General features: G+C 39.4%; 2 protein-coding genes across 17 annotated transcripts in view; one reads left to right on the top strand and one right to left on the bottom strand.

Annotated features, from left to right (window-relative positions):
* Pde11 (Phosphodiesterase 11) overlaps positions 1 to 8,165 on the top strand; it is a 91,794-nt gene extending 83,629 nt beyond the window's left edge. For 15 of the 16 annotated variants that reach the window (XM_089464780.1, XM_089464779.1, XM_089464778.1 and 12 more), the window contains one exon: positions 67 to 8,165. In XM_089464780.1, the coding sequence (XP_089320906.1) occupies positions 67 to 1,176 (1,110 nt within the window). In that variant the 3' untranslated portion in view covers positions 1,177 to 8,165. The remainder of the gene's footprint in view (positions 1 to 66) is intronic. The other variant, XM_089464784.1, reaches the window with a different exon arrangement.
* On the bottom strand, positions 3,179 to 20,939 carry LOC108611683 (uncharacterized). The gene is made up of 9 exons (XM_018004447.2): positions 20,212 to 20,939; positions 7,593 to 8,164; positions 6,792 to 7,527; positions 6,452 to 6,727; positions 6,166 to 6,383; positions 4,558 to 6,099; positions 4,083 to 4,491; positions 3,870 to 4,023; positions 3,179 to 3,800 (listed from the first exon to the last, which is right to left on the bottom strand). The coding sequence occupies exons 1-9, from the start codon at positions 20,247 to 20,249 to the stop codon at positions 3,561 to 3,563; spliced, it is 4,185 nt and encodes a 1,394-aa protein (XP_017859936.1). The 5' UTR covers positions 20,250 to 20,939; the 3' UTR covers positions 3,179 to 3,560.
* Between the last annotated feature and the right edge of the window lie 5,888 nt (positions 20,940 to 26,827).

Here is a 26,827-nt window from a genome sequence, read left to right as displayed (position 1 = left end):
AACAAAAGTATAAACAATACCTAGATAGTTCTTATAAAAATGTTTTCTATTCTCTCCATTCTTTAGGCCTTTGCCAAACTCTCAGATAAGCTGGAGCCACTCGTTGAGGGCGTGCGTGATAATCGCGGCCATTGGATTGATTTGGCCGAAGGTGTGAAAACGAAAACTAGTCAGGATCAACAGCAGCAGCAGCAGGAGGAGGAGCAAATTGTGATAGCGAATGGTGACAGCAAGCAGGCGTCAACTGATGAGAAGATGGCAGATGCAGATGCAGATGTGGATACGGATGCAGCTCTGGCTGAAGCAAGCGTAAATGGGCTGAATGTGGCTAAAAGCAACGCAACTACTAACAACATTGCCATCGCTTCTCGTCCCAGCAGCAACCCGACCAGTGATGTGGATGATGATATTGTTGACGATGTTCATGATGACGACAATGATGATGCTGATGATGATGATGATGATGACGATGCTGCCCTGGCAAAGAATGGCTATGCACGCAGCAGCAGCAGCGTTTGTCTATCCTCCAGCGGCTCCTCCACAGTCTCGAGTCGGCTCTCCACACCGCCGCCCACTGGGGAAGAGGACAGCACGCCCGTTTCGCCATCCAAGACGTTGCAGGCTCAGCTGGTTGCGGCCAATCTGAATGCACTCAGTCAAGGCAAGGCGGCCACAGCGGCGGCCAAGCAGCGGTGCAAGGGCTGCGATCAGACGCACGTCTGTCTGCGCAAGACGAGCTCGCTGAAAGGAGCCCTGGAGTTAAATGGCGGCGGTCAGAGCAGCAAAAAAGACCTGGCGCTATGCAAGAGCACGCCGACCATCAGCCATCAACACAATCATCAATCACATCATCAGCATCACTCACACCATCATCATCATCATCAGCATAGCCACCATCATCAGTTCCATCACAGCCATCAGCAACAGCTAATCATTGGCGGCGGAATCGGCAGCGCCAGCATTGGCGGCACCTGCCTAATTGGCCTCGGCACGGACAGTGATAAAATACCAAAAATTGTGGGCAAACTTGGACATCTCGATGGACTCCCATACAGCAATGGCCACAGTCTGGCATACCCTAACTTCAGCCAGCCACAGCATCAGCAACAGTTGCTGACGCGTCGGCATTCGGAGACCCATAACCAAGCGAAAACTGCTTTGGCAGCGGATAAATAAATAATGAAAAGCCAATAATTTTTGACTGTCATTTGAAAAATGTTAATTGTACATAGGCCACATTTCTCATGTCCATTTTTTGTAAATATGAAAAAAGAAAACTTGTAATCGTAACCCATTTGATCAACAGTATATAAACATAATAATAATTATAATAATAATACAAGTAATAGAAAAAAGAACACATACCATATGCATAGGCAAATATTGTGACACAGCATAAAAACTAAAATTAGCAAGATTCCTATAAACAATAAAATATACTATATATACGGTATATATATTACTATAAATACGAGTATGTAAACTCATGATTATGTATAATTGACACTCTATGCTGTGTGTTAAACTTCAATTTTAGTTTAGTTCAAAAATATGCTAATCTATATATATATCTACATAAATATATCTGTAGAGAAAGGTATAAAACCTATAAAGAAAAGAAGTCAAATTCTCTAGACACTTAAGCACAAAATATACCAAAAAAAAAAACAAATGAAAAAAAAAAATTAAAAAAATATAGTAGGAGAAGCAAAGGCATATTAGTTAATAGCTGCTTGCAAGAGAGCAGTGAAAACACATGAAAAAGTATTGTATTTTGCATGCCTATTCGTCATATGCACTGCGGCAGTTAGTTGAATTATCTGTGGTTAGCACAAGTAGCACAACAGCTTAAACATGTTTAAAAATAATAATATTAATGATTACAAACGAAAAGCTAAATTATAATTCTACATACAAATGCTAAGCGCTATGTATTTTTGTTTCTCTATGCGCTCTATTCGAATTTAAATAATTGTAATTTAACTAAATATATATAAATATATGCGATAATAATATATATAATATACAAATACACCTATATATCTATATGTATGTATCTATGTCAAATCTGGCAAAAGTTGAATAACTTTAAAGTTTTGTTCATTTCCGGTTTTGAAAGAGCGTTAAGCAAAGAGCACGTCTAACGGTTCGTGTTTAACGCACATTTAAATAACTACATACATACATACATACGTATATGCATAGTAAACCCCTCTTTAGATTTAATCGTACTTTGTGAGTTTTGTTATTTATTGTCGGCATTATAGAGATCTTATCTGAACTACACACAAATTATATTTGCTGTAATGGAACCACGTTCAAAGAGCAAAACTAAATAAAGCAAACCAATTATTTAAACTATTACAAAGTGTTCGCTAATCGCAAACAAGTGACTAACCATGCCAGTTTTTATGGACGCCAGTGTAAGTTCTCAGTCCAACTTCATGTAACGGCGCTTAATTATGCTCTGCTCTGCACACAGCCAAACACATGCAAAATATTTATTTTGATAATTGCATTTATGTGCGCACATTCGCATAGGAGAGGGAATGAGTGAACGCCAGATTGCCCTGCAGTGTGAGCGAGAGCAAGCATTAATAACGGCATAAGTATTTTGACAACACATGCTTTCTGCTTCTGTCCATTCTCGCTTGCTCAAGTAGGCGCGTCGCTTGCTGCCCGTTCTGTTCGCTTATTCTTTCGTCTTGCTTTCGCCGGCGATTCCCCAACCAGAATTCGTTTGCGAGCAACAACAACGAAGCACCCGACAAATGCATGTGTGTAGCCGCTGCCTTGACGCTCTGTTTGCCTGGTAATTCTTCTGTTTACATATTGCGATTTGCTACCTGCGCATCTCGGGCTCGCCAAACAGTCTGGCGACGCGTCGCTTACCCGCTGCACCGTACATTATTTTTAACATGTCAGCTCGCTAAGGGCGCTGCTCGCCCGTTACTTTGACTGTATACATATTGTGATTATTCTCGCTGTCGCTTCACAGCCGTTGTGCGCGCAAATTATATTGTGAACTGAAACTGTGTGTGAGTGCACAGCTACTGCAAACGCTGGTCGCCTGTTAATACAGCTGTTTACACTTTACCTTTTTAGTTTGAATTTAATTCGTAACTTTTTTTTAATCAAACTGCTTCGCTTGCCAGTGGAATAAAATAGCCGAATCGGATTTTGTTTTAATTAATTTTATTTAATTATTAGGTACATATAATTGACATTCATAGGGTTTAGGTAAAAAATACATTACATACATACACATACAAAAATGCTAATTAATTAGTTGTCGCTTAACTAACGTAGAATCACGCATTTTGGTGGTGCCGAAACAAGAATTTTAAATTTGTTGGTTTTGTGTTCCTAGTTTTTTTTATTTTTTATACGAGATATTGCCGTCGTATATAGAACAGTTAGAGTACGTTGTTTAGGGTGTATAGATTTGCATTGAAAAAGTCTTCAGGTAAGCGAACAAAATAAGTAACTAATCATGTAAAGAACGTAAAAGTTATTTACAAAACGTGTACGAAAGCCTGCTTTCTCGTGTTGCCCCCTCCCTAGAGAGCGGCAATGAACGGCGTCAAGTCGGGGAACTTGAATAGGTTCTGATTGCGTGAACGCGTGACTCGCGACTGGGCGTGGCCTTGACGTTGCTGGGCAGTGAAGCCACTCGCCTGTTGCCCGGTCAAATAGATGCCGCACTGCGAATTGCACACCTCGTCCCGCAGAATGGCGTCTTTGGGCCACTGGCGAATCAGTTGGCCGCAGTCGGTGATGCGCAGCGATGCGCACTGAGGCTGTAATCGAACAGTGGGAGATATTTAGTATATATAGAGAGTGCTATATTTAGTATATGTAGGACTTACGCCTTCGGCGGAGCAGACGCAGCTGGTGCAGGGTGATGGGAAGGCGGACTCGCCTACGCGCACGTTGCGGTTGCCAATTTGGCAGCCTTGGACATTCTCGCGCCAAGCATTCAAATCAATTTGTGGCATGGACTGACAGGGCACCCGAGGATTACTGTAGCCAAAATAGAGATTAGCATGGACTATCAAATGTGTACTTGGAATTGGACTTACAGGAAATTGCTGGGCAAGTCAAAGGCGGCACGCTGCATATCGCCTTGAATCTCTAGGTTCTCACAGATAATCTTGGCGAGCGTTACCTTGCGCAACTCAGCCAGCTGAGCCTCAGAGAACTTGACCTCGGAATTATGGTTCTCGTACCAGAAGCGATCGCACTTACGCAGCTGCCTGAACTGAATGCCAATGATGCAGGCCAGCGTTGGGCCGACAAGGCCACCTTGGAGTGGTCGTTCGGTCATAGCACCAGGGAATAGATCAATGTCATCAACGCTAGCATAGATCTTCTGGAAACGATTAATGACTTCGGTGGGTATTTCGCGGCTCAGATCGTTCCACGTAGTGGCTCGCTTCAAGTTGCACAGAGCGCGATAGTTGTTGTACGAGGGTATGCCATGATCACGAGCTGCAAGAGATTAAAGCTAACTGTTAGAGGTGGCCAGTGTAGGAGAAATGAAAGTCATCAACTTACCACGCTGTATGTTTAGAGCAATCAGATCAATGCCGGAGAAGGGTATCTTGCGATCTTCAAACAGATGATTCGTCACCTCGCCTGTGATGAACTGGTCAAGCGTTTCCATTGGTGTGGCCACCAGACCACGCAGAATCTCATCGATAATGCCTGGCTGCAGCAACACGTCCATGCGGAAAAAGCCATCACGCAGCAGCAGTGGTGGATCCACGGGCTGGTGCTGTACGCTGAGGCGTGGAATGTGCGGACGCAGCAGAGAGTGACCAATACGGAAGGCGGCGGAGGCAAACTCATTAAAGACAATAGGACTGCAGGATGGGTTATAGTCCTTGTAATATCCTTGAGGCAGCAGCTTCAGGCCATACAGATTCACTGCGTTCCAGCTGAGAATACGGGGCAGGAATTCATTGAAAACTGTATGTTGCACCTGGGCACTGACAATGCGACGGGCATGATGATACAGCTGCTCACCATTCCAGTGGGGGTTCACACCGCGCAGACCCTCGACCAGACGATTGTGCTCGCGTAGGAAAGCGGTATGAATAGAGGTCAAGCCTGGCTGCTCAGAAGCGCGATCGTCGCCTCCAATGAAGCAGAGTCCGTTGCGGGATTTGCACTCGGGGTGGGTGGCACTCATGGGCAACAGTTCCTTGCCACGCACGGGATGCACTGTGCTGTTCAGACGGCCGGAGAAGCCACGCAGCTTATTGGCCAGACAGAGATTCTCACCGTACACCATGGAAGCATCGAGGAAGTGAGTGTTCTGATTGATTTGATCACGAGGTCCAAGCGACTGCTGGCCGGGCAGCGATCTCATCGAGGGGAAGCACAAACGATCACCGCTCGTGACATTCACTTCGGGGTAGAAGAAATCGCCAGCGGGCACTGGGAACGGATTGCACTCCGGATGGACGGTCTGGCGAGAGTTGCAGGAGCGGCAGCTGGGTATAGATTCATGGAAACCCTTATGAATAGGTGTCAGAGTCAAATCGTGATCCACAAACTGCGCAAACTGCATCACCATCAGCGAGTAGCGAGTGTGAAGGTTCGAGATATCCGGATGAATGGTTGTAGAGATGGTACGGGGATTGGGCAATGGAGCTCCTGACACGCCTGTGATTCTGGGTGCCGAAATGCCATCTTCGTATTGAGCGGGCAGCAGACGCGAGAAAGTAGTCAATGACTTGCCCCAGTTGGGGTTACGTAAATTGTTGCAACGTCCCGAGAGCGTGCGGAATGGAGTATTGGCATCACACTGCTGCGCTGGCTCCGGACAATGATCCAACGATGTTTGACTGCCACCAATCAGAGCGCTAATGTCCACAGTTTGCAGGGTATCAGTGAGTTCGTTGCGATTGAAGGCATTCTGGTTGGGATTGAAGATTTGACGTTTGCGACGCGTAATGCTGTTCAGCGATTTGACGATCTCATTGGAGGCCAGTTCGAAGATTAGAGATGAGTTGGCCAGACTTAGGGCAGCCAGATTGGCCTTGCTAAAGGAGGCAGCGGTGCCGTCGGGTGAACGAGCGCTAATGCCGCCCTCTGCAAGGAAAATATAGTAGGTGTTGTGAGGCAATCAAATAATTGAAATTAGCGGGTTCTCCTTACGTGCACGCCACACTTCGTATTCGAAACGCTTGCGCTCCTCCAGTTCCTGCTTGGCGCGCTCAACGGCCGCCTCAATGAGTTCGGGACTAAGTTCTTTGATGGCTTCCTTAGTGTCGGGCTCCACTTCGACGTGCTCCAAGTGTATTTCCTCCTCGGAATTTACTTTCCAGGGGCGCAAATCGAATTTGGGCAGCTGATCACAATCCAAAACAGAGTTTCTAAGGAAGATTAAAGAAAGAGTTTGTTAAGTGCACATGCTGAAGAAGCTGCATGCAGCTGCACTTACAGATAGTTATCCTCGCGTATGAAAGCCCTCGATTGAGCTGTGTTGACCTGATGAGAGCCGCAGAGCAGACCGGAGAGCGTAGTCTGACGAATGCTCTTCAGCTGCTCAAGAGTGAAAGATGAGGGTGGGATCTCGTTCTCATACCAGAAGCGATCGGTTTGCTTCAGCAGCTCAAACTGCGTGGTCAGCAGACAGGTAATGGTGGGTCCAAACAGAGCCCCCACAGCGGGATCCTCCAGCAGAGCGCCAACAAGCAAATCAATGTCTTCAGCGTTTCTAAAGAGAAATAAACAGACAGATTAGGCACTCGAGCTGTTGATTATTTTCGTAGATAACTCACTGATAGATGTCACGCAAGTTGGTAACATGCTCCTCTGGAATGTTCGTGAATTGTGCAAGATTATCAAAGGTTACATTGGCAGCTGAATCGTGGCCAAAGCGACGTGCGCAAATGTCCAGGGCCTGTACGTAGGGTGCAATGCCATGATCGCGGCCACGGTGCACGGCCAGGGCCAGCTCGGACCAGCCGTCATCGTTTGTCTGACTGGGCACCAACGACTTCTGCAGCGCGGCAATCGAGAGCAATTCATGGGCCGAGCTCTTCTGGGAGAGCATCTCTGGTGGATACATGCTCCAGAAGGCGGGCATGGCGCTTGTGGCGAACTCATTGTAGATGCCGGCGCGTATAGAGCTAGAATAGTTAGACGAATGTTTCTCTGCCGTCAGCCTTAGAGGCTCCTTGGCTGTAGTCTCCTGACCCAGCACTAATGGCAAGAATTCATTGTAGGTAATGTGTTGTATGGTGGCGGTTATGATCCGCCTCGCTTCCAAAAACACATCCTCCTCAGACCAATCGGGATTGATGTGCGCCAGTTGCTCTCCAATGTTGTTGTGCTGCTGCAGCAGGGCACGATGCAGTGCACCCGTGGCACCAGACACTTGGCAATAGCGACAGGACTCAACCTTGACACCGCCGCTGATGTATGTGCGCAACTGGTCAAATTCATGGCGGGTAGAGCCATACAAGCCGGAACCATCAATGTAAGCCGAAGCAATGTTCATCTGTTCGCGCACATCTGTGAAGGGGTCAAGAAAACCATTTATCACACTAGAAAGCTTGTCCTTAATTTAATCTACTTACGCTTCTGACACGCCTCTGCATCATAGCCAGGTGCGGAGCGCTTGTATTCCTTGCAGTCGGCACCGGAACGTACAAAGCATTGTTGCAGTTCGCTGGGATCCTTGATGACGGCGTCACGCTGACAGCACTTACCGCTGATGGGCAGCTGACCTACTTCGTACAGATCGTTGGCCAGCAGCTGACCCCAGGCGGGCAGCATGGCCGTGATGTGATCGTGCCGCAGCTCACTCTCCACATGACGCTGCAGTTGCTCGATCACCAACTCAGCGTCGGGCAGGGCGTGGGTGCCACGCGAGCTGCGCGGTTGGCTGACGCCATCGGCATAGTCCGCCTGCAGCAGACGCTGGAAGATATCGCCACGTGCGCCCCACTTGCGATGCGACACATTGTTGCACTCTGCCGTGGGCTGGCGATACTTGCTGGGCGGGCAGACATTATAATCATCAGCGGCGCTGGCTTCACCTTGACCGCAAGGCTGCACAGAGCGAGCACGTTCCGAGCGGAGCGCGTTGATTGCGCTATTCTCAAGATCCTCCGGTATGCGTAGCGTAAAGCTGGGAGCGCATAGGCACCTATAAGAGAGGAACAATTGGCGAAAATTAGTTTACATGGTTTACAGTAGCTTAAATAGTAATAAAATGCACTTTTATGTAAACTTTTCTCCGGCTTAAAAAGCCCTCTCTGTAATCGCGCCATTATATTTTAAGGTGTGACCAAATGCGATTACATAAAATATCTGAACAAATCAATCATCGATAACATAGCTGTCAATAAGAAGCGGGCTATTGGGACTATGTTAATAACATTTAAGCGTATGTTAAGCTAACAGATATTCAAACAAATAAAAATAAATGCTTTTTTATTAATCCGGTTCGAATTTAACTTGATTAAACATTTTAATTATCACTTTCTGATATTTCCAACAAACGGGCTTTCAATTTCTGTGTAATCCCATTCAATTGCTCTTATGTCGCTTTTCCAGCGGAATTTTCTAGCTTTTTTAATTGAAGCGCCGCTTTTCCCATCGTCGCCCTTTGCTCACATTGCCAATTAGATGAGCAGCATGCATGAGGCGAATAACTTAAGATTGAGCATCGCAAGTGAACCGGATGTTCTAAGTCGTAAGTGCCGGCCCCCTAACTAATCAATTTCTAATTATGAACAATACACGGAGACTGTCCGCAGTCCATCAGAGAATCGCTTTGTCATAGTACTTAATTTTTTTTTTCGGTTATTTGAGTGGCTCACGTGATGCGGTTTCTGCTTTTGTCTTTGACATTAATATTGAAGTTGGGGTTTTTTGTAGTTTTATTCTTTACGCCTTGTTGTTGTTGCTGTGAGAAATTTGGCAATGGGATATGCCTGAGCGAATCTCTCTGTCGAATTGTGCAACAATTGCAATCTTTTGTGGGCGTCCTACTCAGTCGAAGAGCTGTCAATCGTAGAACTTAATGAGCTCATTCATATGCCCAACTATAACTATGGGTAAATGACGCACTTCCTTCCCAACTCTTATCCGGCACATGCTCGATGATAATGAGCTTTATGACGTTTGCTACTCAATATATGGCTATATATAAAATGATTAGTTATTATAATTATCAGGTATGTATTCGTTTTCGCTTTTTCGTTTTTTTGGTTTTCATTTTCGATTTATTTGTGGCTTACTTTCTGGTTTTCCTCTAGCATTTCGTGCAGTCTAATTAGTTTTCTATGTATAATTTTTATCTATATGCTTATTTTTATTTCGTGGCTTATTCCAAGGTTGATTTCTTGACGCTAATCTTGTTTACGGTTATGAGTGCGTTGAGTCTGTACACACAGCAAGTTTGTTTCCTAAGTCTTTTGTTTGGCGTACTTCAAATAATTAACAAAATATTTGCTTTACTTTTTTTTGGTTTTATTTAAATAATAATATATTTATACATGCAAGCAAAATTTAAATACTTGCTGAAATAATGCTTTTGCTGTGTTTTTTATAATTATTTTATTATTAATTGTTTTTGATGAACCCGTTGTTTTTACGTCTTGTCTGAGTCAACAAATTCGAAGATCCGTTCAGCTTAGTGTTTATGCATTTATTTTAAAGCCGTTTCGCCAGTCGCATTTGTAACAAATTCTTATCGAAAGCCGAAATGCCGTAAACATAAACATTGGGTTTTTGGCATTTCGGCAATTGCTTTATGCAATTTGGACGCCAGCATTCCGATGGCTCCTCTGCAATTGTTTATTGCATTGCAATTGGTCTGTCTGCCAATTGGCACAAAATATTGCCTCAGCACGAATAGCCTGTTATTTTATTTACTTATTATATATCTATATATGTATATATTTATTTATATATATTTAGTTGTTGCATTGGCGCAGAACATGAGCAAACAAATGGATAACAACGTTAAGGCAGTCACGTCGCATTAGCTGCGAAAGCGAAAGCTAAGCTACAGTGAAACAAACAGACAGCGACAGACCTGTGAGTGAGCAGCAATCGTACAATTTACATTTGTATTTGTATTTTTAATTTTTTGTTATTGTAGTTTTATTTTATTTCGTGCTTCGTATTTGGGTGTGTATGTGTGCAGCGGGTGTTGAGGGCAGCTGAAATTGAAGTGTGTCGCGTAAGGCGAATGCCAAAAACTGTGTCACACCTGACTTTGATGGCACCAATCGAGCAGCTGTGCGCATGAATAGAAATGCGCATCACAACCTGACATACACACACACACACGCACGCACATGGCGTATACGTTATTTAACACTTTGTTGTCTCTTATGACACCGCTGTTAATTTGTTTCTACTATTTATTATAAATTGTGTGCACAATTTATTTGATAATTAAATAACTCGAAAGAGCTTCAGCCGCACACATTTTCTGTTTTGAAAAAAAAAGAAAGTATTTTAATGTCTATTGTGTATTTTGCAATCGATGCGCAGACCAAAATGCATATTATCTCTATTTAAATAGGCGGAACTTAACGCTAAACATTGGCTTTTTATGGCGGGAATTTTTCACATATGGGTTTCGTCAGCCTCACAGCAGGCGCTTGAACCTCGTGAACTGCGGCAGCAAATATAAAATATTAAATTTGTGTATGTATTATATAAATTATTTTGATGGCTTTTGAATGCGACATCTGGGGACCGGATTTTCGAGAGCTGATGCTGTAAACAATCTTCAATTGAAGTGCTCAACAGATATGATATCGCCTCGGCCTGATGAGAGTCACGAGGTAACTGATCTAAAAACTGCGTTCAATTTATCTTGAGTGAGATGCTATCGAAATGATTAAATATTATATTTTTAATTGAAGATCGAGCACATTTGTTATGTTCAATATAAAATATAATTTTATTAGTTATTTTTACAAGCGAATTGATGCTGATGATATTGAACGCACATTTGCATTTCTCAGACAGCCGACAGGCGATTGGCAATAACACGTGAGCCGCTCAAATACCAAAAGGCAAAAGCTTGCAACAAGTCAAACGAGTCAAGTGATTGTTTTTATTTATCAGCCAACTGCAGAAGATTTATCCCAAGTGCGAGCACTTAAGTTCTTGTTCAACTCGCGTCAAATAATATTAATTACTTTTGGCTAGTCAACAATGAGAGTCAATTACATAAGCAGCAGCAGCAATGGCAACATCATCGTTGGCTGGGATTAAGTTATTAATATATCAATGGCTAATTGCGTTATTGTTAGCACACTTAACAATTGTTGTGCAATCTAGAGCCAATTATGTTTGCAATTCATATACATATAGCTAATAATAATAATATAAAGAGAAGAAGCAGAAACACAATGTTAATTCAATTCACAGTTTATGGTTCATTTGCAAGTGTTGATAGTTCAGTAGCTGCAAATTTAATCACGAATCAATTGTGAATTATTTATGAGAGAGAGAAAAAAGTAGACAAATAGCATGAGCTAAGCGGGAATAACGGAACTTTGTTTTGTTTTGCTTTTCGTTATGTGTGTTTCTTTCTATATGGCGACGGTGCAGCTAACCGTTGTCCGTTTCCCTGAACCTTTTGCGCAACCCATACAAAAGACTTAGGCAACAAACTTGGCGCCAGTTGGCAACAATCATGCAACAGCAACAAGAAAAACAATGGCCATACCTTTAAAGCGTGCATAAACAATTGCAACAAGAAATGAAACTAAATAATGGCAAAACTAACGACCCTAACGAAATGTATAATGGGCGTGGCAAAGGTTTTTTATTTTGCGAATATGTAAAATGGGTCAGCTATAGGAAAAACTACACAAAAGCTAAAACAATTAATGAATGTGTTGCAATAGATTTGACTTAAGTGTGGGTAGCTCACCGAGTTGGAAAAATGGTTTGCAGAATGTGTAGAGATTGGAAAAGATATAAAAAAGCTTATATATACATATATACAATATATGATTGCCTTATTGATATGATCAATGTATATGCCATACTCCCGTGCTGACCGAAAACATCTAACAATTATTCAAGTATGTACTTTACTTCTGTCTTAAGCAACTCATTCAATCCAATACTCAAGTTCTTGAAATTCCTGAGTAGCTCTTCGGTTAGCCTCTCAGCCATCATATCAGCCATCATGATCTAACAGTTTCTCAATTACAATTCTTAATTGGTATTTACTTTGTTTCACCTGCATTAGCATAATTCGAAGCAATCAATGATTACATATCGTTAGCCCCCAGGGGAGGGAGTTACCCACTTGTATTTAAAGTTGGCGGAAGCATTTTGTTTGGCTCATTAGCTAGTCTGTGTGGGTGTTTGGTATGCGCATTAGTCATGCAATCCGTTGGAGCTCGAGGCGTGTTTGCCACTGCTGCCTAACTAAAGGTGTCGTTTTCATTATCAATAGCGAATGCTGCTTAGCCAAATATGCGGGTATGCGCTTGCATCAGCCGCTAACAACAACAACAACAGCAACAACATACACACACGCACAGAGAGCCAAACATGGCCAACACTCTCTGGCTGGCATCCATAAGCCATGACTCGCTGCAATTACTCCAAAGCACGTAGCCTGAGCGTCATATGACTTTGTTCATGATTTCCTACCACCAACACAGGCAGCAAACGGCAAGCCGTACAAACATGTTTTCTTTACAGCATAAAAATAACAACACACACACACACAGAGAGATACACTTACACTTTTATACACTAATACTAGCAAAGCCAAAGCAAGTCTCTTTTCACGATTGTGCTTTTTTAATGTTTTTTTTTTCTTTGTGTGTTACAGTGAGTTTCTTGGCTGCCATTACACAATAAGCCAGCTTAAGAAACAAACAACAACAAATGCAGATGCAACGCGAACAACAAAAGCAACAACAGCCATTGGAATAACAGCAGTAAGCCGTACTTTAAGGCTGTGCCTGGCTATGGTCATGTGATGCGCCTGTTCTAGCCAGTTGCTGTAGGAAACGCAACTCAATCCGCAAACGGAGATAGAACTGCTCATTGAAGATTAGATACACTCGCTGATAGAGAATAATAGAATATGAATAGTGGAGATTTTAAACTTTTTAATGGTAGTTTCTCTTGCCTATCGGTTAGAGATAAATATCATGTAATATCATATAAAGCCGTGAGATAATGTATCTGTCGATAAGGGATTATCTTTGATAAAGTAGCTCTCTTAAGCTTATACCTAGATAGAAATATATTACGGTTAAGGATGAAGGATGAAAGAGAAGTTATACGACAATAGTTCATCAAAAAATCATGCCCACATTAGCTCTGTCTCTCTCTCTCTCTATCTCTCTCTCTCTCTCTCTCTCTCTCTCTCTCTCTCTCTCTCTCTCTCTCTCTCTCTTCAGATATATGTAAGCTTTATAAAAGTCTTTCCATATTTACTACACGTTCTCTATCAAAATGAAGATACCTTTAACGTAAAAACGAAAAGTTTCAAGTGCGCCTCATTAGCATAAAAATGAAATGTAAAACAAATTATGACAGTGGCCTGCATACACACACACACACACTCTAGTGATGCAATTTGAGTGCCCGCCGATCGAATGTGGCTTCAAAATATTTGTTACATTGCCAAGAGTTGCAAATGTTGTTTTCATTGCTGAACGTTCGGATGCAAAGCGTGGCCAGCTGGCGTGAAGATCATAATTCTGTGCATGTGTATGTGTGTGTGTGTGTGTTTGTAGTCATACTCATATGGTCTGAAAGTGTAAATGTTGACAGAGTCACGCGCCTTATACAAACATACGCACACACACACATACTTACACACACACACACACACACACACACAGCAATACAGAGCGGCAACATAAACTTTCGTTTTCATTGCGAAAGTGCATTCGACTTGATATTGGTAAGCAAGAGCGAACGCTATGGCAATAGCTCTCAACTTGGCCCACGTCGCATTTCGTTGGCCTGTTTCTGTTTCTGGCTCGAACACGGCGCTGCATGCTAATACGCATGCGCATGCGCATTTAGCTATGAATTTTATGGGGAATATGATCGCTCAATTAACCAGCTCTTGACTGCCGTCCGGGCATCAAGGTCGCCGCTTTATCAATTTGTTGTGCAATGCGCGGCCCAAGTGGCTGCTCGGCATGGAAAGTGTCTTTTTTTTCGGCTGCTCCACAAAATCCGGCAAGCACTCGTCAACGCTCAAATTATTCGAAATGACAAAGAAAAAAGTGTGTCTTCAATTATTGGCGCACACCTTTTGTGAAAACTTGAGACGCAGCTCGAGGCCAAAAATTGTAATTTAGGCAAATTTTTCGTTTGCTGGTGAAATGCACAAAAGTGAAAAGACTTTGCAACCGATTGACTGAGCTGAACTGAGCAATTATCTAAAAATACAACAGATTATGTTGGATTAGAGCTAATGATAACACTGGCTGAATATACACTTTAAAATAGAAATATTTTGAAATTTGTAGTATTATTTTTAGCTGTTGTTCAACATAGCATTAATTACTTCAGGCTAGACTGATTGATGAATTGTGATGTATGATGAATGTGATGTATGTCTGTGGTTTACGGCTTTGAATCCAGGCGAACCACTGACCATTTCATAAAAGTTTTTAATAGTTTGGGTAGGTTAGCCAAACTCTTAATAGCGCACTTCTGTTAATAGCTCGAACCTGCGGCTTTAACTCTTCAGCCAACTCGTTCAAAATGCACATAAAAGTAAATCTTAACAAATCCTTTCAGTAGTTCTTAATGGGACAACTGAATTTACTTTGCAGTTTATTTGAAATTTTATTCTTTTTTTTTTTTTAATTTATAGATATTCATAAAATCTTTATATTTTATTACAATGTGCTTTAGGCTCGTTTTCTGTTTCTTTAGTGAGTAAAATAAGAGTAATAAAAAAGTAATTAAGCAAATTCTAAGTCTGAGCCGGAAATCTTTTAATACACATTTGTTAATAAATAAAAAATGCCTAAATTTTATCGTAGTCATTTTACGCACCAATTGCTGACACATTTGAGTTATATAAAACCCATGTAATGTTGTCAGGGTGTCTGTCTAAGTAGATTACATACTCTTCAATACAGCTGAAAAAGGCTGTCAATTAAAAGAGGCAGCCAGGTTTTAGCAAAACTCAAACATTTGACTACAACGTTTCCACTTTCAGGCGGCAACTTCCCGATGCTGGCATCTTCAGGCAGACAGACTGACAGACAGTTTTATTTGTAGCCAAAAGACAGTCCAAGGTGGCTGTAAAAAATGACGGAAGCTCAAATGCACTAACTGCCAAAGCTCGTAAGACTCACTAATAAAAACACTACAAATCAACTCCAAAGAAATACCGAAAAAAAAAAACCAACAAAAAACAAAAATTGAAAAACAATTTGAAAAATAAACTTAACGTTTTTATGAAGAGCTCGGCAAACCTTTGCCACCATTTGGGGCTGGTGTTGAACAGACGCAAGCAGCAACCGCAGCAACCGCAGCAACAGCCACAACAGCAACAACAACAACTGCAGATTGTGCCCAGTCAAGCCTGTTGGGGGGGTCCACTTCATCCTGAAGTTGATTACGTCTTTGTCGCTGTCTCTGCTGCCATATTTTGTGTATTTTTTTTCGATCTTTTTCGATTTTATTTTCGTTTTTTTTTTTTTACCAAGCAGCGAAAAATTTCACTTTCATCTTTACAGAGGCCTGGTACCGTTAACTGTGGCCAGCTGCAAAAGTCGCATCAGTTAAATTTCTTTTTAACCCAAATAAACCAGTTGCCAGTCGGGCGAAACAAGATTTTTGTCTTTCAATAAATATTGTTTTTTTTTTTTTTTTTTTGAGTATATTTTCGGTATATATATTTTTTTTGGGTGGCTGATTGTGTCAGAGACGCAGTCCAAGTGCCATGCAAACACTCTTAACTGCATGTAGCGAGAGATCAGCAGCGAAACACAACATAACACACATTTTGTTGTTGTTGTTGTTTGTTTTTGTTTTTGGGGCGTCACCTCGTTGCTGTGGTTGTTGTTGTTGTGGTGGTGTGTGCATATTTTATGCTATTTGGGTTAACCCGACAACTGAATAGTGGTTGGACAAGCGCGTTAGATCTATATGCACAATTTATCATTAAGGCGAGCTATAATAACGCACACATATGTAACGAATCTATATGTATGCCTATTTTGCTGGCAAACTGGTTGGTCGCCTTAATGAAAGACTTAGCCAACGAACTTGCTGGCTTCTTGACTCAATTTTCATAACCTGTGCCCAACCGTTTCCAGCTTACTCAGGGTCAGCCACTTAATGGCGCCTTTCACTTTCCAGCACCAGGAAACGCACTCTGGAACAGTTCCGACATCAATCAGTTCAACCTTACAACTTTTCAACTTTGCTATTCGGCTATGGATACCATCGGTACAAAGTGCATTCAACTTTTTAGCTTAGTTTATGGAAATTCTCCCCGACAACAAATGAAGATTAATTGAAAAAGCTGTTTCAGCCGAAACTCAATCCAAACGGGTCTTCAGAAATCATGCGCAAAAATGATAAATGGGTTGCCTTTGAAAAACGAGCTGAGCTGAGTTGAGCTGAGCCGAATCTGATCTGAACTGAGCTGCGCATTAAATTACCAAGTATAATTATCAAATTTCGAGTCTACATATTTCAATACACATATATTCTTACATTTGAAATCAGTTAAAAAGTCGAAACAAATTTGTAGCAAACTTCTTTTCCACTTGACTTGAAGTATTTGTCTTAGCCTTGAACTCACAGCGGCTGTTTGTTCTCTTAATTGAATTTTTATGCGTTGAAAGCCGCTCTCAGCTTTAGGCGCTGCGCTTCGGTTTCATTTCATTTGATATTTCGAGTTTTTATTAGTTGCCCGGTTTTTTTTTTTCGTGGACTGCTATCGCGCAATCGTTGTGTTTTGTTGCTAATTATTGAATTAATTTGGTAGCGCATAAACTTCTAATTAAAACATTTATAGATTGTGAGAGTGTTTAGAATTAAACTAGGCTCTAAAAGTATGTGGAGATGGAGATGGATTAGAATGCGGAAAGAATTATAAAAGTGTTACGGAAACTTGTTTAAAGCTCTGGAGATTTATAGCTGTCTACATTAAATTATTTATATTGGAAGTCGTTTTGCTTAAATATTTTAAATATACTTTGGTTTGAGTAAAAGCAAACAAAATTTGATTTGTATAAGAATATTTGAAGAGTTTCGGTTTTTAAATTTTATTTTAAAATATTAAAATAACTAAATTGCGGAATTAAATTTAAATACAAAAATTAATAATTTATTACTTAAATTTTAAATATTCATATATGAATTAATATTTCAAATACTTGATAATAAAATAAAAAATAAAAAATAAAAATTAATTAATTTTTTTTGCGTGCTTTCTGATTTCACCAAATATTCAAAAAATTCCAGTAAAATAATTTTAATTTAAAGAATTTAAATAAATATTTTATATATATATATATATACATATATTTTTATAATTTATAAATTTGCTTTACGATTAACATATAATTTGTAAATATTTGTTGCTTTTAGCATTTTTTAAAAATTTTTTTATTTAGTCAATCCATGGCCAACTGAGCACTTATAATGGATAGATGCGAACTGGACTATCTCTTTATATAATTGACTTATCACTAAAACAAAATGTTTGCTTAAATTGAATTCAATGAATGTTATGTATATTAGTTAGAAAACAATTAAGATCTCAATGATAAATAATTTATAGCTAATTAGACAAATTGGAAAATATTTCAAGACACAGATTTTCGTCTGGTTTTTGAACACCAAAAATTAAATCGACAATTATACAGTTTATGTCATTCAGCATTGAGTTGTCTTGAGATGTTGTCTTCAAGTTAAATTCCTCAGCTCTGCTCGGCTGACCTTACACGCACAATTTTGCTTAGGCAATTTTGAGTGCGTTCAAGACTCGTGGGCATTGGTCTAACATGAAATCTGAGCTGTCTACAAGTGGCGGAGTGCACGTCATTAATCATTTGCTTCTGCCGTGTCTGCGGAGACTTTGAAAGACGTGCCAACGGAAGCATCGTACATCTCTGCCGCCTATCAGCGCGCCTGGCCCTCCGCCTCTTCCCCCCGCTCCACGACCATCTTTGATGGCTTGCATAATTATGCAAAATATTAGAATTTGCATTGAGATGGCGAGCTATTGAAATTCCTCTCGAAACTATCTGTTGCTGCACACTTTTATTTATTTATCTATATATTTATATGTTTATTTTATTTTATTGTCTTTTATTATTCATGAGCATGCTAATCGCGACACATATAATTATATGCCATATAGGAAAAGATCACATAATATTGAACTAAATTTGAATTTTTGAAATATATCTTTGTTCAGAAACCTCAGTTTATTTCTCGAGCGTCTGAAAGACATCCAAAGTTTCACTTTCATTTCGCTCTGCACGCGTTCGACGTTCGACGAAGATGCCCAGCGCTAAAGAGAAAAAGTTTTTAACACAACGAAAGACCTTTTAGAGGTTGTTGTTGTTGCTGCTGCTGTTGTTGGACATTGCTATTGTGGTTGTTGTCGTACTAGTGCTTTTTGATGTTTCTGTGTCGTGCCAGGTAGTTTTTTTGGAACGATTACCTAATCATGACTTGATTTTTTGTTATTGTTGTTGTTGTTTCTGTTTGTCTCACTTTGGTTTTCTTTTTGTTGTGTGTGTGTGTGTGTGTGTGTGTGTGTGTTAATGTTAACAAAACAGAAACCGCATTGACATAATTTGGTTGCCATGGTTTACATAATTTGCGCGAGAGAGTGCAGCTAATTTATAGATAGATCTTCGGCCTAAATTTCATTAACGGCTCTTTTGGACCAACCAAAACCAATTCACACTCAGCTGCCAGCCCATTCGAAAGTTTTTTCTTCTCCTGTTCGCGATCTGTTGTTAATCAAAGTTGAATCTATGCAAATCGCAGCACAATTTGCATGGCCATTACGCAACTGTATTATCGAGCTGTGATATATGCACGTGTATACACACACACACACACACACATATATGTGCATACATATATTCATGCTTGATCTGCACGATATTATGGGGAGGGGTAACAGCAACCTTGGCCGGCTGAATGCCTGTAACTTCTTTGGCTTAGTCATCCGGCGGCACTCAGAATGCAGCCAAGCAACTTGTAAACGCTAGCAAATTAAGCACAGCAATATTTGTGCTGCTGATGCTGCTGCAGGCGTCAGCGACGACGCCGGCGTTGGCATCGCAGCCGAGCCACTGACATTGTCTAGTTGACACACTTAAGTCACTTATTGCGACGACGACGCGTTGTTGTAGAATTCTTGCTAAAAGTTTTCTCAAGTGCTTTACAGCCAAAAAAAAAAAAAAAAAAAAAAAAAAAAAAAAAAAAAAAAAAAAAACAACAAATTTGGTTGCTGCTGCTGCGGCTGCTGTTGCTGTTGCTTGACATTTGTTTATTGACTTTGTCAAGGCTTAGCCGGCGCTCAGATGAGCCGCAAAAATTATAAATATATAGTAGTACATATATTTCATGAATTGTTTGGAAATATTGCATGCTTAACTGGAGCATTTGCGTGGGCTAGAAACGAAAGACTTAGACAACGAACTTGACAACAACAAGGCCAGGCCAAAATTGCGATTGAATTTGTAGGCGTGTTCATAATAAAATACAAAATTGCTGCAGCTGAAGGTGAACCAAGAATTTCAAGCAGCACTGAAGGACTTTCAGAATTCACAGAGAAAAAGGGAATCGATCGATTCTGATAGACAATGTAAATAGAAAAAATAAAAATAGCTTGAAGTTATTTTTAAGCAGATTTATCATGCAGCTTAAATCATTGGAGATGAGCTGATAATGCATGCATTATTCAAGCATTCGCTAGCAATTCTATGACTAATAGATGCAAACAGAATTTTATTTATGCAATTATTGTTGCTAACTATATATAATATGTTTTATTATTGACTTTTTGATTTCAGAATTTTACTTTTACTTTCTGCACACAAAATATGCTCAATATTTTCTTATGCACAAATATGTTTCGTAGCTCTTATATAAACCATGTCAGTTAATTTATCGCTGCTCTTATATCATAAATTCCATTTGAACAATGGGTGATAAAAGAAATTCCTTATGAAAAATTTGTAAACTCACCATAAAAATAAACTAAAAAGCATTTGTTGCTTATTCATGTTGAAGCAAACTCTTGCTCTCTTTCTTTCTTTCTCCTTCACTCTCTCTCTCTCTCTTTGTTGCGTTGGCTTTTTGTTTGTATTTAAGATTACGACTTAATAATTTATAGTTAAACTAATTAGCTCTTTGTTAATTAGAATAAATAGATTAGAATTATTAAATTATATTTGGCACGTTTTGCAAATTGATAAACAATAAATATGATGCGTGATGTATGTTTCCTTTGATTGTGATTGTGACTGCAATTGAAATTGGTATTCCCGTTTTGAATTAACACTTTGAGCGCTGAGGAATTAATTTTGTGGTAACCGAATTGTTTCAACAAACGTCAGACGTCTTCTTGCCAAAGAGATTGTAACCGATAATGTACGCAACGATTTGTATCCTTTCGGTAATTAGCATAACGCAGGCAATACAAGGCACAACATTGATAGAACCAAAGCGATGAGGAGCCTATTTTGGGATCGATGTGAATGCGATTTGCATTAAGCGTACGGCACACAACTCTTAGCTTGCCCAACGAGCTCCGACAAGGCTCGAAACGAATCGAAACGGAAAACCGAAAGCCGAAAGCGAAAACCGATACAGCGCAAACACCGACAACCGTTACCGATAGCTAAGCAGATGAAAGGTACAGCTGGAGCCAACACTTGCACGCTGGCACAGCAAAAACGTATCTGAAAGCTGGCTGAGCTGGTCGTCGGGCTTAAAAGGCAAAGCACACGAGCCAAAACGGATATACGCGCATGAGCTTGCACACGAAACCGGTAGAGCAAACAGCGCAGACGAAGCACACACCAAACAGCGAGAGGGAGAGATCGAGAGAGGTGCAGAGAGAGCGAGAGCGTGAGAGAAGTGAGCTTTTGCTGCCGGCACAGTTATAGCTCTCACGCACACCAGCGCAAGGGCGCCCCAAGCAACTGCCTGCAGCAGCATTTGTGTCTGTGAGAGTGTGAGTGCGTGTGTGTGTGAGTGTGTGCTGTGCTGTGCTATAGAGAAAGTAAAAATGATGCGCTGAACACTCGTCAACACAGCATGCGGACCCAAACGAAAGCAAAATCAGGCCAATTTATAAAGTCAGATGGGGGCCAGACTTTTGTTTTGCTCTCTCGATTTATTTTTTGCGGTCAGACATTTTTTGGCTACATACAAATACATATAGGCAATTGCGTACATGTGTATATATACAAAATTTGCTTGTATATGTTTAGCCAGATATACAGATGTATTTTAACACCTTTTGTGTGCACTTTTGGGGCTTGTGAAAGGAGTCACGCGCTTTGTGTCGTTTATTATTATTATTTTTGTAATTTGCACAAGAAACAACAACAAGAGTCACAAAAACCTGAGTGAAGAGGCAAATATTTATTGCTGTCGAAGCATCGCATCAAACAAGTTATTTGCCACAGCTGAGTCTCTGAGCAGGGTTTGTGGACCTGGCTTGGGTCGAGCTGGTAACGACTCCTGCTATGTGATGTAAGCTTGGCAAAGGTCTCACTTGCTCACTGGCCAGTTAGGCAACCAAACTCATTTTGTGGGCGTTGCCATGCATTAGAAATCAAATAGATCTTCATAGTCATCTCAACAGCCGGGCATCCCCAGTGTCTGAGAGTGAGGCCATAGACACTGCTAATGGGCAGCTCAAACAGTTTACTTAGCATCGGAATGCTAAGCTCCAAAACAAACATGGACGACAGGTGACAAGCGGTGATCATAAAATTAATTAAAATTTGACAATTGTCATCGAAGTAATCACAGACTTGGCTAATTAAAATCAGCTAAATTCACTTAGAGCATCCTATACCGTCACAGTGAAACTCCGTCTCGATTCAAGATCATCATATAACAATTCGTTATTCCCCCACTGTGAATAATGTCGCAAACATCTTTTCTCAGTAATATCTTATCAGTCAATGACTAATCTATACTGATATATACATACATATAAACGTATTCTGTTATAGCTGCTTAGACAACTCTTATTCATAATTTATTTTTTTCTAAAATGTGTACAAAACATGCTATTCAAGAATTTGTTTTGATATTCAGCTGAATTTATAATTTCCATACAACCATAGATGGATCTAAATGTATTTTTAATATGTCAAACATAATAGATTGAATATGTGTTTAAGCATTTGTTTAGGAACCTTGGCACAGTTCGAATCAGGAAACTTTTATATGCAGCTCCAAACTATTTTTTTTTTTTTTGTTAGCTTGATTTTCTTAATAATATTTCTCTTCTTGTCATATGTAGTATACTATCTTAATCGCTGAAGATATAACTCCTACTTTGGAAGATAAATTCTCGCTAATGGCATAAGGAATATTAAATTTTTAATTTTAACCATTCTAAGGTGTTTTAATGTCTAGCTGATAAATATGCTTGAAGTACAATATAATTATAATTACTGTTCTCAGGAGATAGGTTTACAAAACTATAAAAAAAATCTATATTTACATATTCCAAATATGGTATCCCTACTATGAACCAGATTGATTTTGGATGATTTTAGGCAAATGAAAGAACAAGTTATTTGAAACAAGCCTTATACTTGTGTATGCGATGCGACTGTAGCACATGTAGAACAAGTTTGTTTAAAGTGTCTAGCTCTTATAGGTTTCGAGATCGTGACGTTCATCCATATGATTTTATTGGAAGGCGCCTGAAATTATATGGATATATAATATTCATATCTTTCCATCTATTCATATGTATAAAGCGCAGACTCGTCTATTGATTTGTCAATCATCAACAATCATGAGTCTGTATATCTTAAGGATGCAGGTATATATGCCTTCGGCTTGATAACCGCTTTGATTGAAATCAGGTCATAGATTGTTAGATATACTAAACTGAGGCACATGTTTGCGCCTTCCAGGCTAACAAATATTTGGACGTTTTTCAAACCAAAATACAATTTGGCAAACAACTTCTTTAATCTGTTATTTGATTGTTGGCAGACACAAGCAAATACAAATATTGCCATCAATGCAGGTCAATGTATTTACGATGATTTGCATAATGGCGCTGACATTATGTTCAAATTATGTTTTGCATCATTTGTTTATCAAAGGGTGCTCGCAATGCTCAACAATGTGCACAAAACAACAACTTTCCAATCAAACAACAAATAAAGAAATAGAGAGGGAAAGACAGACAAAGAAAGACAGATAGAGAGAGAGGGAGACATACAGAGGCAGAGATGCGAGTTCAAAGGCTGAAAATGAAACGAGATGCACACGCAGAGTGTGTAGAGGTGCCAGCTTCATGGCTAATGGACGCCCCTCACATGACCTTGCCGGGGCCCTAATTTGTCACCTCAGCTGACCAAAAACAACCAAAAACGATAAAAACTACAACGAAAGAAACAAAATAAAAGCTGATTTCAAATTACATTTAAATGAGCATTTCAGCTGCTCGCCTAATTACAAAAGCTGCACAGACTTTACAGTCAGCCGGCCACACTCACATTTAAACATACAAAATAATAAAATTATTAAAAAGGAAAAAGCCAACCATGAGCTGTGACAGTACATCACGTGCTCTCGCAGCTCGTCTTCGTATTGTTTTTGTTTTTACTGGAGTTTTGAACTTTTTCGAATTTTGTTTTTTTTTTTTTTTTAATTCCAAACTGCGATCCTAAATATAACCAAATAAATTTGTTTCAAAAATAAATAAAATTGTTTGTATTTAAAATATTGAACTTTTTAAGTTATGAAAGTAATGCAAAAAATTTATTTACACCTAAATTCTAAAAAAAAAACTATTTGAATAAATTAATTATTAATTAAAAAAAAAAAAAGAAAAAAAATGTTTAATTTATAGCAGTAATATATTTATGGCAAAAAAAAAATTTCTTTTAAATAAAAAAAAGTAAATAGTTAAAATTTACTATCTCTTACCCCTGGTATTTTAAATGAGATCGCTGCGTTCTTACGAAAGAGAGTTCAACTTAGGCCTGATATACTGATGACATAAGTGTGTAAGCAATGCAAAGTTGTGGTCACGCAAAAAATTTGTACATATATTGTTTTTTTTTTTTTTTTTTTTTTTTTTTTTTTACGATGAGTTTTTTATGTTTAAAATAAAAGGAAGCAGTTGCCGGAAAAGCAGTTTGTTTACTTTTTGTCATTGTTTTTGATATTTGACCAACTCGTTTGCATTTCTCGAAAAAATTGTTCTATGTTCTATTACCGAATAGTAAATATTATGCATGCTCTGAAATGTCGCAAATCAGCTGAAGCACTTGCTAATTATCAAAGCGGATGTATAGTGTCTGTCTTTGGGCTTAGAGCTCTCATCAATCGTATTACCAAATTTATCTCGAAATCTCAAAATTTCGATTTCGTTTGCTAACTTCAATTTTTATAGACACCACTCAAAGCTTTTTTTTTTGTGTATTTTTTTTTATGGCGATGACTTTTATGTAAATTTGCTCAGAATAGTTTAGCCGGTTTCTGGGCTGGCGCTAAAAGATTATATAAATTGAACTTGATGGCGATTCTTTTTTATAACCTGAACACATTGAAAATGGGCGAGCGGGGTATATGGGTTTTGTGTTAATATATGTATGTAACTGACTGACGGAGCCTATATTGTAGATATATTCATGGTCGATTGATGCCCTGAATAGATCTAGGTATTTCTATGAATGTGTGTAAAAATGGAAAGAAAAACAACTCAGGGTATATCTTAGTCGAGCACTACTGACTAGAGTACTATTTTTGCCCTATGTGGTAGCCAATATTGAGCGTGTGTAATTGAGCGAATAAGGTGTATTTATTTAGCATGAATACATAAATTGGATTACTTGATGCTTAAACTAATTCTTAGCGGTCGAAAATGAGTTGATGTAGGCTACTTCGTCTGTTGTTCTGTCTGCATATATGTATATCTTTGTTTATGAATGTATCTTATTCATATTTGCCTATAAAGAACACCTGTCCCAACTCTTAAGCTTTGAGCAAATCGAATATCATTTGGATTCCCAAAATAAACCACTATCAAGGTGAGGTGTGTAACAAATAACGAAACCAACTTGACCAGCCCTTTACAGGGTATTTCAAGTAGTGTTAACTGAAAGCGATCTATTTTCAGCATGTTCGTTGGCAACAGACTTCACAGCTGTAAAGTGGCCCATCAAGAATTAAAATGTTGGCGTGCTAGGCACAGATACCATCATTCATGCGCTCTCGGAACTACGTTTGTGCCACGTTGTGTGATCCGGCGTAGGTCCGGTTTCTGTTCATTACGTAAACACTCAAATATCATTTAAATTATATTTGAAGCACAGGCACACACATATACGTACATAACTTATAAATTACCGTTAGCAAGTAAAAAAAAAAAAACAAAACAACAAAAATTCGAGTCGAAGTTAACAAAAGGTTGAATACGAAAAATCAGTCAAGTGTTCAATATTGAATATTCGCTTTTTAAGTTTGGCGCTGTTTTGAGTTACGATGTCAAATTAAATATACAATATTATTTGCATGCTCTCGTTTCGCAGCGGGCGAACAGCTATACGTATATTAAATTCAGTGCCCGATTTATAATCGGACAACATAAAAGCCATTTAAGCAATACAATACAGAAAGCGCCGAAGATGCGACAGTGCTTATGCGAACAGTCTCTTTCATTTGGTCACTCCGCTGAACCGGTAAGGGCACCCAGACATACCTCTATCTCACAGTAACAACGGCAGCAACAACACCGACAACAATGGAGTCGCACTTGAACCTTCACAAGGTGATCGCAGTGAAAGTGAATGAGATCCATATGACATAAACGCACCACCAAAGCGAATGGAGGAAGAGCAGGAGGGCGAATGGGTGTTCAAACAGTAGCCAGTAGAATCGATTATATGAGACATGTCTCGTTTGATTAGCTGTTGAAATGCTTAAGAAGCATTATATATCTACAGAAAAGTTGAATTTCTTTAGAAATGATTGATGGATAAATTGCCAAAAAAAAAAAATAATAATAAATAAAGGGCAAATAACAAAAACAAAAGTTAATGCAGAGAAAGTCTCGTATCAAGCTGCGACTGTTACTCAGAGAGGTTCATGTAGCTAATGATAAAGGTAAATGAATATATTTATATATTATAGATATATAAAAAAAGTAAATGTATATATATTTCAGTATATGGAAAAAAGAAAAACTTAACAAATGCGCTTTCAAGGACTTGAGCTCAGATTTATGATTTCGAGGGAAATAAACAAGTTCGATGATGAAATCATACGATAACAAAATGAAATTGAGTTGTGTGTGGAGTTCGGAGTCGATGATAATGACAAACTAAAAGATGGTGGCAATTAACTTAGTGATAATTAAATCATTTCAATGTGGCCAATAGAAAATGTCTCAACTAAATGTAAACTACAGTTATAAAGCCATCGGTAGAATAGTGTTGTGCACTATGAAAAAATCTAAGCTTATAATTGAAATTTATATTCATGAGTGGTTGTTAAGTAAGTCCTTCTTAATAATAATATTTAAATAGACTTCATTTCATCTAATTTTGGATAATCAAAATACGACATGGACTAAAAGTTAAAAACAATTTGCCAT

Source organism: Drosophila arizonae, chromosome 3 (genome assembly GCF_054131065.1).
Source record: "Drosophila arizonae isolate 15081-1271.41 chromosome 3, UAZ_ARI_1.0, whole genome shotgun sequence".
Lineage (NCBI taxonomy): Eukaryota > Metazoa > Arthropoda > Insecta > Diptera > Drosophilidae > Drosophila > Drosophila arizonae.
Note: the sequence above shows the minus strand (reverse complement) of the source record. Positions and strands in the feature narration are given on the sequence as shown.

Excerpts from the sequence above, each read along its gene's own strand:
- LOC108611683 (XM_018004447.2), bottom strand. The coding sequence starts at position 20,249 with ATGAATAAGCAACAAATGCTTTTTAGTTTATTTTTATG. Across the intron at positions 8,165-20,211 it reads CTTTTTAGTTTATTTTTATG|GTGCCTATGCGCTCCCAGCT; the intron begins GTGAGTTTACAA and ends CCTCTCTTATAG. Across the intron at positions 6,100-6,165 it reads ATACGAAGTGTGGCGTGCAC|AGGGCGGCATTAGCGCTCGT; the intron begins GTAAGGAGAACC and ends TTTTCCTTGCAG.